Raw genomic sequence first — 12,375 nt, forward strand, 5'->3', positions numbered from 1 at the left:
AATTCTAAACTTACAATAAAAAATAAGTTTCAATTCGTTAAAGTCATAACGTGTTGTAAAATTTTATGTTCTTGGCCTAAAGTGATAAAAGACTAAATTCCACCAGAGGCGAGCCAATTTTCTGGCATGTTCGTTTACACTTATTTTTGAACACTTTTTGGGATCAAGAAGTTTATGGTTACTAAATTGAAATCATTTTTTGATATGAAAAATTTACTTGGAAAAAATCTTCATTGGGGGGGTTAAACGCCTAACCCCTAATCCATGTAACCCCAAAGCACCAAATATGAAACAAAGAGGAAATCGATTTTAAAATCAAATTTAAAGTAGTCTAATAAATTTCTGCATCCATTTTTTACATTCATCCAGTAGTGGTTTTAAAAATATGACACATGCAACACTCCCCTTAACAGAAAAATAATAAAAAAATATTGAAAAAGTGATCAATCTTACCTCGTTTTACGGTATATAACAATTCTTCAATTCTTGATATTTATCAGGTGTGAATTTCAGGTTTTTAGAATTTTATCTATTTTGATCGAACGGAGAGAAAAATGTATGGAAAACGAAAAAAACGAAAACTTAGATGAGCTGTTTCTCGGAAACAGCTTTTTTATACTTGAAACCCTTTGGCTTTGGCTTGACTTAAATTCAAATCAATGATTTTTTAAGTATTTATTCCTACCACTACTACTACTACCAATTTGAAGTCAGGTCAGGCATCCATTTAAACGGCCAATTAAAATATCTGTACAAAGTCGCAATAAACACCAGTTTTCGCCATTTCCGCTTCCATAGCCTTAATTGCCCGTGAAAAGTAGAAAGAGAAAGTTTTTCTAACAAAACTTTTCTATCGTAGCTTTAAAGGGTGATGTTGAGATTTGAAGCAACTTAATTTTGCACTTTCGGATCGAACTGAGAAGCACGGATTGACTTAGAATAACACTTCAATTATGTCTTCAATGATTGGTCATTTTATTGCTAAACTCAAACAACGGAACTTAAACGTTTTGACTTAAACTTTATTTGCTGGAGGGAGCTATGTCCGATTGCTTCTATGGTTGCTTAAGACTGATTGGTCGTCAGCTGATCGGGTTTTTTATCAGCTGTGTGTAAACTGAGAGCACACATCAGTTGGTGCTAAAGATACTCTTCATAGTGGCTCACGCCTTAGCGTGGCTTGAATTTACGCGTTAACAGGTGATACGATCAAAATTTGGTCTATATCAACTAGACATATTTCTTTCAATTTTGCATTTAAAAAACCTGAACACCCCTCATTTTGAAGGTGTGTGTGTGTGTAGAATGTTGCTCCTATTTTGATTTTGGAATTCACTCTTCAGTTTTCAAAATGCCTTCCAAGGAAGAAGAGCAGCGTATCAAAATTTTGCTAGAGCATCGTGAAAATTCGAGCTACTCGCACGCAAAGCTGGCAAAATCGCTAAAAGTTGCCAAATCAACTGTTACAAGTGTAATTAAAGTGTTTGAGGAACGCTTGTCAACATCCAGAAAGTCTGGATCGGGAGGAAATCGAAAACCAGAAGCCGCTGAGACGACAAAGAGAGTTACCGGTAGTTTCAAGCGAAACCCTAACCTCTCTCTCCGAGATGCCGCAAATAAGCTGGGTGTATCGTGTATCGTCTACAACCGTGCATCGAGCCAAAAAACGAGCCAGACTATCGACTTACAAGAAGGTAGTGACTCCAAATCGCGATGATAAACAAAATACGATGGCCAAAACGCGATCCCGGAGGCTGTACACGACGATGCTGACGAAGTTTGACTGCGTGGTAATGGACGACGAAACCTACGACAAAGCCGACTACAAGCAGGAAAGGTAGCAGATATTTTCAAGCACATGAAACTGTCAAAGTTCGCGAAGAAATATCTGGTTTGGCAAGCCATCTGTACCTGAGGATTGATAAGCAGCATTTTCATAGCTTCCGGGACTGTCAACTAAGAAATTTGCGTGAAAGAGTGTTTGAATAAACGTCTGCTGCCTTTCCTGAAGAAACACGGTTGTTCCGTACTGTTTTGGCCGGATTTGGCATCTTGCCATTACGGTAAAAAGGCCATGCAGTGGTACGCCGCCAACAACGTGCAGGTGGTTCCTAAGGACAAGAACCCTCCCAACACGCCAGAGCTCCGCCCAATTGAGAAATACTGGGCTATTGTCAAGCGGAACCTAAAGAAGACCAAAAAAAACTGCTAAGGACGAGCAGCGGTTCAAGGCAAACTAGCTTTCTGCGGCGAAGAAGGTGGACAAGATGGCTGTACAAAATCTGATAGCAGGGGTTAAGCGTAAAGCCCGGCAATTCGGATTTGGAAAAGCGGAAGCCTAACTGAATATTTTTCCTGAATTTTATATAAATTAAACTTGAAAAAAAAATTAATTTCAATTTTTTAAATAAACGTTTCACCGATTTACACGCGTTTTTCCTTGACCAAATTTTGACCGTATCACCCTTTAGTGCTAAGTTAGTGGAATTCTCTACGAGAAAACTTAAAGTTTCATTGAGATCCTTGGGTGTGAGTGTTCGTAACTAATGAAGAAATATTAATATGAAACATTTAAGAGATTTCAAGTTCAAATTCTTGGTTTGTAATTAGATAATAGCAAGCAATTCACACATTGAAGAATGCCGATTGAAGAATTCCAAAACCAATTTATCTACACAGAAAACTTTCAGTTTCAATAGAAACTCCGAGCTTAGAACATTCAAACATTCAAAATTTTTACTTTAGCAAATCCGTTAGGAAACAGTGTCACGCTGCAATGGTTCTTCAAAAGCCGAAAATATTTGAATCCTTTTAAGCCACAGTAAATCATAAAATTTCCACTTTCCAATGCCGACACAACTCTGCACTTATCGCAGGCAAGAAGAGGAGGTGTCATATTCGTAAACTTTCACCGAAGCAATAAATATGCCATTCGACACCTAGCAGAGCCCTTGAAACCGGCAACAACGACCAGATCCCTTTTAAGATTTTCCTTTCCGTTCCGGTTCATCTGGTTCATGTACATCTGCACATCTTTTACGGCTAATATACTGTAGGTACCTACTTTGTTTATCTATGCTACAAATAACACCCATGGCTTAAACATATAGGATAGAATAAACAAATTAACAAGCATTGCAGCATAGACTTAACTACAACATACTAACTCCCAACAGAAAGTGGGTTTGATGGATATTTGTTTGGGTTATGTTTCTACTTCTGGGAAGAGTTATTCGGGAAACACTTAAATACTGGTTTCTAGCTTTCAGACGTCGAAAAAACCGAAGTACTTTCCATAATTGTCAAGTCAGACCTTTTGAAAAAAAAAATTTTTCTATAGAATTTTTAAGTATGTAGGACTGAAGGCGTTTCAAAAATAGATATCTTAAAAGCGATATATTTTAATTTTTCTTCAACTTTATTTCAGTATGCATTATTATTGATTTTTTGATGAACGTATCATTTAGGCTTACCGACTTCTATCAATAAATCGAGAAAGAATACGTCCGATTGAACCCGTTTTCCAATTAATACGTATCGGAAATTCTTTTCAATTTAGTAGCACGCCTTTCGCTTTACTGACAGCCGTATAACATTCTAACAACAAAAACGACACATCATGACACACGAGCTGTCAAATGGTCGTCATCGGTTTAGGAAGAAAAAAAAACCAAGCATAAATAAATGGAGACAGAGAAATTGAAAATGTGGTTGGTATTCATAGGCTCAGCTCGAAGCTCGAATTGAAAAGATCAAAAGTTCAAAGGAATTCTTCGATTGTGTTCCTCTGGCGAAGGAAGAATGCATTAGGTAGGCAGGTACTAAAAATGCTGCCGTTCACCTGTGGCTTCCGTTGTTGAATGTGGCGCAGCAAAAATAACCAACATTTCTCGGAAATCGAGAACGCCACTCCGACAGGTAAAATATATTAAAAGCCTGCCTTCAATCGAACTGAGCTGAGCCGCTACCTATTGATTGTCAATCAACAATTGGAAATATGTAAATTCGATCGTTTCAATGGAAACCAATTTCATCTTTCTGGAACTGGTGAAATTGTTGTTCTGACAAAGAACAAATATTCTGTGATATCTTGAATTTTCAACGGCTGAGATTCATTCATTTAACATGCTGTAGTTCGTGCTGTCAATCAAAAACCGATATGATTTGCACTTTTTCCATTCAACATAACTTTACCGCTTTTTTCTAATTTGTGTCTAAAATACTCAAATATTTCAATCAAAGCTTCAATCAAATAATATTAAACAAAAATTAAAAATCTTAATCTATTATAATTTTTATAATACTTGTCATGTTTTGTCATTTTTGTCATTTTTGTCATTTTTGTCATTTTTGTCATTTTTGTCATTTTTGTCATTTTGGTCATTTTTGTCATTTTTGTCATTTTTGTCATTTTTGTCATTTTTGTCATTTTTGTCATTTTTGTCATTTTTGTCATTTTTGTCATTTTTGTCATTTTTGTCATTTTTGTCATTTTTGTCATTTTTGTCATTTTTGTCATTTTTGTCATTTTTGTCATTTTTATCAATGAATTTGCTTGGACAATGCATACACATGTGAAAAATTTATGTGTATTAAGTTAAATTTATTCAGGTTAAAGTAAGCTTGCATTAAAAGTTGTTTATTTTTGAAAATAAGTCCTAGGTCCATGAAGCTTTACAAAATATGGGGACTTGTGATATAGCCCAGTTCGTAAATCAGTTGCCTCCTAGCTTATGTCCGGTGCGCCAACTGCATCGTTGATAAAAATCGCGAGTGGCACAACGATGTTGACAAAAAAAAAGGATTTTGAAAGCTTCATTTAGAAAAAAAAACTTTTTCTACTCACTTACACTAGCAAGCAAATTCTTTCGAACCACAAGCAAAACCATTTTGAGCATTGGTGAAAATGTATCAAATATTCAAATATAAAATTAAAAAATAGGTTCTACGGTTCAAATATGGCTTATTTTCTACTCTTGTAAACTCAATTAAAATTTAAAATTTTTGATAGAACCTTTGATTTTTAAAAATCTACAATATATGAAAATAATGTTAAAAAATTTGTTTCCAATTTTCTAGCTGAATTTTGACCTGAAGATAAAAAACAAGTTCAAAACTTATCATTTATTATTTTATATTACAAAATTTAAATTGTGTAGTGAAAATTTTCAAAATAAAATTCTATATTTTTCAAAAAACGAGCTATTTGAAATGAATCCAAATCTTCTTTTGTATGAAATTTTCAATAAGTTTTGTTTTTTTTTAACTGACTTTGTTGAATTCAAATTTTTTTAGTTTCGAATCAATAATCAAAGTTATGAACTGTGATCTCCTTCAATTTGAATCCCTAATGATATTTTAATATAGATTATATAACTTAAATTTGAGAAAAATCTGAATTAAAACCTAGGATTTCAGTCCAAGTCTGAATTCTGCATTTTGAACCCAAATTTAAAACCTGAATCTAAATTTCAGATCAGAAATCCTATGAATTTGAAAGCAAATAGCGAAATTTGTAGCAAAACCTTTAACCAGAAATCTTTCATTTGATTCCGAATTTATGGTCTTCAATATAATTATTTTTCCAAATTATTCATTCGTTATTGAATTCACAATTTTAAATAAAATTGTGAATGATGAAATTGATGATGAAACATTTTTCAATTCGTGACTCATGAAATTTTCTTATGTTTCAACTCTGGAGTTTAGGATTAAATTTAGGATCCAAATCTTAAAAATAATTTAAATTTTATGTTTTTTCTATTCATATTCCGGAATTATGTGTACCGAATATGGAAAATTCATAACATTTTAGATGGAAATGCAATACCAAGGTTTGAAGCAGGATACTATTCCAATGATGATCCAAATTGGAAATCAAGAACAATAAACTGGATACTTGCTACATATTTTTATCCTAAAACCATACCAAATTAGGGCATTTTGTTTCAAAATTTTCCAAATAATGCTAAAAATCCGACCAATATGCAAGCAAAGTTCCATTGCATTTAATTAAAAAAAATGACATGGAAATTTTTTTTTAAATTTTTTTATGTTTATTGTTTATTATAATACTATGTACTAAATTTAAATGTTCGTTCGATTTTTCTAAAAGAGTAAGAAAATTTGGTCAAAAACCGGACAATCTGGTAAGCTTAGTCAAACTTTATTGGGTTTTAGTATTTGCGATTCAATTACTATAAAAAAGTGAGAAATTTTTTGAAAAACTGTTGTAGAATTGTGGTATTGGAATGAGATTCCGAGGTTTTTGAGTCGGGATTGTTAGACTTTGGTTACTCTTGAATTATTTTAGTTGTTCATCAAAAATTCATAAGAAATTTCTAATTTTATGATTAGTAAAATGAACTCCTCTTGGCATTTTTCGGGCTTCATTCAATTTTAAGTTTTGAAACCTCGTCATGTTTCTCAGACAATATTCAGCGACAACATTTTAATGTTATTCAAAGTGTAAGAAATATAAATTCGAAAAACATGCTTGGGAAAAAAGATTGTAGACCAACTACCAAATGCTCAAAAATAATTTTAATTAGTGGCTAAGAAAACTGAAGTTTGAAGCTATATGTTGCGCACAAGGATATATTTTTTGATTTTTTGAAACTATGATCACTAAAACTGTAATTCGATTCGAAAGTATGAGAGGAAAGAAGCTTCGTGGACAAAAACAAATCTGGGCGGACACCGAGGCCGGTGGACAAAACTTTGGACCGGAAAGTCATGCGAACTGAGGAGTTTTCTTACTGGCAAACTGCTTCTGTTCAGGCTGTGGCCAAAAACGGCCCCCTCTCAGAACTGTCAATCGTATCAAGGTAAGATTGGGACTAAAGACATAAGATGCAGAAGAAGAGTGTGACATGCTTTCCGAGCCGTTCGTGACCACCGACACAATGAATTTACGTCCGAAAGTACTGTTTAGGGCGGATTTGGTATCAGTTCACTACTCAAAAGACTCGATCGCTTAGTACTAATCCAACAAAACCCAGATTGTACCGAAGCAGATGAATCCGCCAAATTGTCCTCAGGCGAGACCAATTGAGACTTTTAAGGCCTTTCCCAAGTAACAATTTTAGCTTTATTATGGTCAGCAAAATTTCGTTTGGACTATAGCATTAATCTTCATAAAAAGCTAAAGCGCATTCTATAACATCTCCTGGAGTCTAATAAAGCCATAATTAGGCTATTTGGCCCTACCCTAGAAACGTCATTATGACATATCATTGTTGGTCATCAATGTCGGTAACCAAAGCTTTTAAAAAGCTATTATTACATGTAAGGAATTTATGTTTTTTCGATTCTGTGAGTTCTCGGAGTTTTATTTTTATTTTTTCCAGCAACCATAATGATTGATGAATGATGATTGCATTATTGAGATATGATCTGGTAAAATTAATAGCCAAAATACCAATGTTTTAACCATATTATGAGCCTCTTTTTTGTACTGCCAGTCAAGATTTTAGGTAAAATGGGTATGAAATAGTATCTTAAAATAAATGCACGTCGTCAAATCTGATGGTCAATCATGATGGAATTGATGGAAAATAGGCCTGAAAAAATATTTTCCAATGCTTGCATTGTGGATCCATCAACATGGCGTCATTTTGAGCCCTTCGATTTTGCAACCAACATGGCTACGATTTGACGTTTCCCTCGCAAGCCAACCAATTACACGCTTAGGATGAGTTCCTCATTTCTGAGTTGTTAATCCTTAGTACAGTAAATGAGGACAGACATTTTAAATAAAAACGGATTGGTTGTTAATCACCCGTGAAATAAATCATGAGTTGAAGTCAAATTTTGTTGTCTGACGCCATCTTGAAATCCAAGATGGCGGCTTCCGCTGATCTTCAAATGTTGTAAATGACTTAAAATCGCATGAAACCCCATCAATATTGGTATTGGGTGAAAGGGCTAAACGAGTAGAAGTCTAATTTCGCTATGAGACGCCATCTTGAAATCCAAGATGGCGGCATCCGCTGAACTTTTAATGCTGTAAATGACAAAAAGTCGCATTAAACAACCACTTTATGTGTATTGGTTGAAAGGGCTCAACTAGAAGAAGCCGATTTTTTTTCTTTTCGACGCCATATTGAAATCCAAGATGGCGTCTTCCGCTGAACTTTGAAATGCTGTTAGTCACTGAGAATCGCATGAAAGGCTCACAATATTGGTATTTCGTGAAAGAGCTAAACTAGAAGAAGTCAAATTTCGCTATCGGACGTCAACTTGAAATCCAAGATGGCGGCTTGCATTGAACTTTCAAATGCTGTTAATCACTGAAAATCGCATGAAACTCCCACAATATGGGTATAAGTTGAAAAGGATCAACGAGTAGAATACAAATTTCGCTATCAGACGTTATCTTGAAATCCAAGATGGCGGCTTCCACTGAGCTTTAAAATTCTGCAAATGACTAAAAACCGCACGAAAGCTTTACAATATTGGTATTTGTTGAAAAGGATAAACAAGAAGAACCAGATCGTCATTGTTGTCGGCAACCCGCTCGAACATTTTGTGTTTTCAAAATCGAACGATTTTTTTCCCAACTTTGTTTTTACTTAGTATTACATTTTTTATCATGTTTTTGATGCATTTAGCACTTTTCGTGTTTTGTCGATAGTTTTTGTTTTTGTCATATTTGCTATTTATGTCATTGTATTATGTCTATCATGCTAATATTCTAAATTGTATTGGTCCTATTATAGCGAAAACTATAAGGTAATGTTGTTTCTGTTATTTGTTTGATTTGGGACATGTGCCAAAATCGGATGTTGCCAAAATCGAATGTTGCCAAAACGATCGGGGTCTATATTGTGGTTGTTTTGTGCGATTTTGAGTCACTTACAGCATTTCAGAGTAAAGCAAAAAGAGAAAATCGACTACTACTTGTTTAGCCCTTTCACCCAATACCAATATTGTTGGGGTTTCATACGATTATAAGTCATATACAACATTTTAAAATTCAGCGGAAACCGCCATCTTCAGTTTGGATGGCGTCAAATATCGAATTTCGACTTTTACTGGTTCATCTCTTTCAACTAATACCCATATTGTAAGGGTTTGAGACGATTTTCAGTCATTTACAGTATTTTCAAGTTGAGTGGTAGCCGCCATCTTGGAATTTAAGATGGCGACGGACAACGAAATTCGACTTCTACTCGTTTATTACTTTCACCTAATAACAATATTAAGAAGGTTTCATGATATTTTCAGTTATTTACAGCTTTGAAAATAAAAGCGGAAGCCGCCATCTTGTATTAATGATGGCGTCAAGCAACAAATTTTGTTCCTCTTATTTGAACCCTTTCACTCAATACTCATATTGTAGAGTTATTCATTCCACTTCCGGTAATTCGAAATTTTCATAGATTTTTAAATTTTTTTATTATTTAAACTCAAAATCAACACAGAACTGGAGCAAACTTCTAAGTTTGTGTTTTATAATAGTTTAAACATAGCATTCCTTACTCTTTCTAAATAACTAAAACAGTATGTTTAATGGAAGATTTATGAGCGTTTTCAAAACTATCTGAAAACAGATGGTCGATTCAAGTATATAAGCATTTTGCATGACCATAATAAAAACCATCATAAAACGAGCTGCACAAAAAAAGCCATCATAAAACCATAATAAAACATCGAAATGCTAGTTAGCTTGATCTGTGTTACTTGGGTTACCAAATCATATATGAGAGAACATGTGAAGCCTGCCGATTCTATAGAAAACTTCGCAAAAGTGCTCAAAATCTTCGCAAATCAGTTTGTGCTTTGTTTTTTATTGATTCACTGTAAAATAAGACTTTTTCCCTTAGATTGTGTTAATACTGTTAATTTTAAATCATGCTAAGACAAAATGAGACACCCTAAATTTCAGTTACGTTACGAGGCTTTCAAAACTATAAACTTGGTACAAATTGGTTAAATAACAAGAGAGGTTTTTGTCTCGCCGGGAGAAAAATCATTTCAAAATTTACAAACACTTCTATGTATCATTTCCGATGGAAATTGATTTCAGACGATATTTTATACGAAATTTGTTCACTATGCTGCTGGATTTGCGATTCACAACACCATTGTAAACGACCGAAGTTATCAAATTTAGAGACATCCAGTCATGTAATCTTTGCTGCAATGCACGTTTACTATCTCATTTTAGGCTTAATATAAGCTCCAAGCTGCATTGGAATTCTCGAAACTTCTTCTTTGGGTGCTGATTTCATAAGGAAGTTTTTTTTGCTTGGGTTTTAAGATAGCGTTTATAAAAAAAGTAATGATGCAGAGTTAACTAAAATTCGTAAATTCCTTAGAGCTTCCAGAAGATTTTTTTGGACAGGTCTGGAGTTACAAACCGTCAAGCATCCAAATGTATTGACACTCTAGAGATTATTCCAAGTCGTTTAAAAAGACGAATTTTAAAGAAAACGCTGATTGTGGGCTAATAAATTTTCCAGTATCACTAATATTTTATGATTTTTTTAAATATAATTCAAACTTGGTTTATGCTAAAAGTCCAATTTTCAGACGGTCACCTTTTTAAATGGCATGGAGTAGATGGAAAATTATTAATAAAAACTCTTTCCATTTTTTTAGAGATGGTCTAGCATTGTTTTGTTTTTCAAAATAATTTCCCATTTACTGCTATCAGAATTAACTATGAATCAAACTTGTTTAAAATTTTCAGAAGATAGTGCCAAAAATTTCTCACCCACCCTAACACAAATGATGTTATCATTCTAGCTATCCCAATGGCACAAAGCATATCCCCGAGCGATGGCTGCCCCTGAATTCTCGTACGCTCGTCCCAATATCCCATCACATTTTCACAATTCATAACTAGAAGCAAGCTTATGTTCCGTTATATTCCGAATGGCTGGCTGCATTCATAAGGACGAACGAACGATTTCCCATTCCCACGGCCATTTGGTTCCACGAGAGAACCGAAAGTCCCGTAATGGAGCTGGTACATAAATTTATGAAAAACTTTCACGTACCTTTTTCTTCTTGGAAGTCCGTTTCTTAGTGGAAACCGTGGCTGCAGAACGTTGTTTCGATTGTCCTGTTTCCGCGCTCTCAGCACCATCTTTTGGCTCCTTCTGAGCATCAGCTTCTGCTTCCGTTTCTTCATCATCATCATCTTCATCGTCGTCAGCCTCATCTTGCTCTGCTGGTCCATGTTCTTCATCTTCCGGTAATGGATCTCCTTCAGGACCGGCCGGCGAACCGGAACGTGACTCCGGCTCGCTCATCTCCAGGAGAAAATCCAGCGAGGGACGTGATGATCCCATTATGTTTATTTCCTGGTGCTTTTTTGCAATTGCAATTAATTTGTACTCACACGAAATGGCACTATGCCGCGCACTTGAAAGAAAAGATTTTCTTTTGACAATTTTTATCTGTTTTCTGAAAACTGGGTTGGGAACTGGTCTTGGAACACTTTTGGCAACAGCTGATTACATAATTTGAATTAGGATAAAGAGGAAACCGTAATAAGCTATTCTAGCAATGAGAGAAAGGAAAATACTTTTCCGGGGTTTCCGAATAACTACCCTACCGCAATCGATACTAACGAGCGCGAGTTTCTGGCTACAGATTTCTACCACATGTTACTTATGCAACTAAGGTTTCCGGTTAGAATTGATTTCACGGGCTGAATCGCTAATCAGATTTGTCACTACAAAACACCCACGAATTCATGGCGGTGGAAAATTCGATACTACTGCCTCACTGAACAGCGGATGCACTTCCGAAACCGAGAACTCGAACGAACCGTTGCAGATGTTACTCTCTTCGATACACTCTCTCTTCGAGCCGGATCCAGCATCCTTCTACAATTGACTGCTAACGAGAACACAAAAGAACACCACCCCTCCCATTGGCGAATCCTCAAAACATCATCTCACTAACAACACTTAACCCCCAAACTCACGGGGCGAAACACTTTTCTTAAGAGGTCACTCCACCCGAAAATGGTGCCGCACTCAAGTTCTTGACCGAGATTCGCACCGTTTTCTGCGAAATCGATGCTACCGCCTAAATTCCAAGCCATTTCTCGCTAGCGCCGCCACTCAGCAGAAAAACACTCACCACGGAACGCATCCCTATCGGCAAACAAAAAGTCCTGCACCAAACCACACCACCCACTCAATGCCGGTTGCAATCCCCAAGATCTCTTCTCCCAAGTCTCTATGTCACCAAAATACCGGTATCATGGCTCCCCTATTGTTGGCGTCTACGCCCAAATAAAGCGGCTCCTCCATTGACTGAACGTATCCCTACACAGAAGAAAGGCGCGCTTCGGGAGTTTCTGGGGAACAAAACAACAATAGGATCCCTCACTCTCGCTCCGGAATACATTTCGCC

The 12,375-nt window shown here is 35.6% G+C and overlaps 1 protein-coding gene across 1 annotated transcript in view; it reads right to left on the reverse strand.

Annotated features, from left to right (window-relative positions):
• Window positions 1–12,079, reverse strand: part of LOC129750901 (breast cancer anti-estrogen resistance protein 1) — a 366,374-nt gene extending 354,295 nt beyond the window's left edge. Inside the window, exon 1 of the mRNA XM_055746072.1 lies at window positions 11,007–12,079. Within this exon, the coding sequence (XP_055602047.1) occupies window positions 11,007–11,300 (294 nt within the window). The 5' untranslated portion in view covers window positions 11,301–12,079. The remainder of the gene's footprint in view (window positions 1–11,006) is intronic.
• Between the last annotated feature and the right edge of the window lie 296 nt (window positions 12,080–12,375).

The sequence above is a fragment of the Uranotaenia lowii genome, chromosome 3 (genome assembly GCF_029784155.1).
Source record: "Uranotaenia lowii strain MFRU-FL chromosome 3, ASM2978415v1, whole genome shotgun sequence".
NCBI lineage: Eukaryota > Metazoa > Arthropoda > Insecta > Diptera > Culicidae > Uranotaenia > Uranotaenia lowii.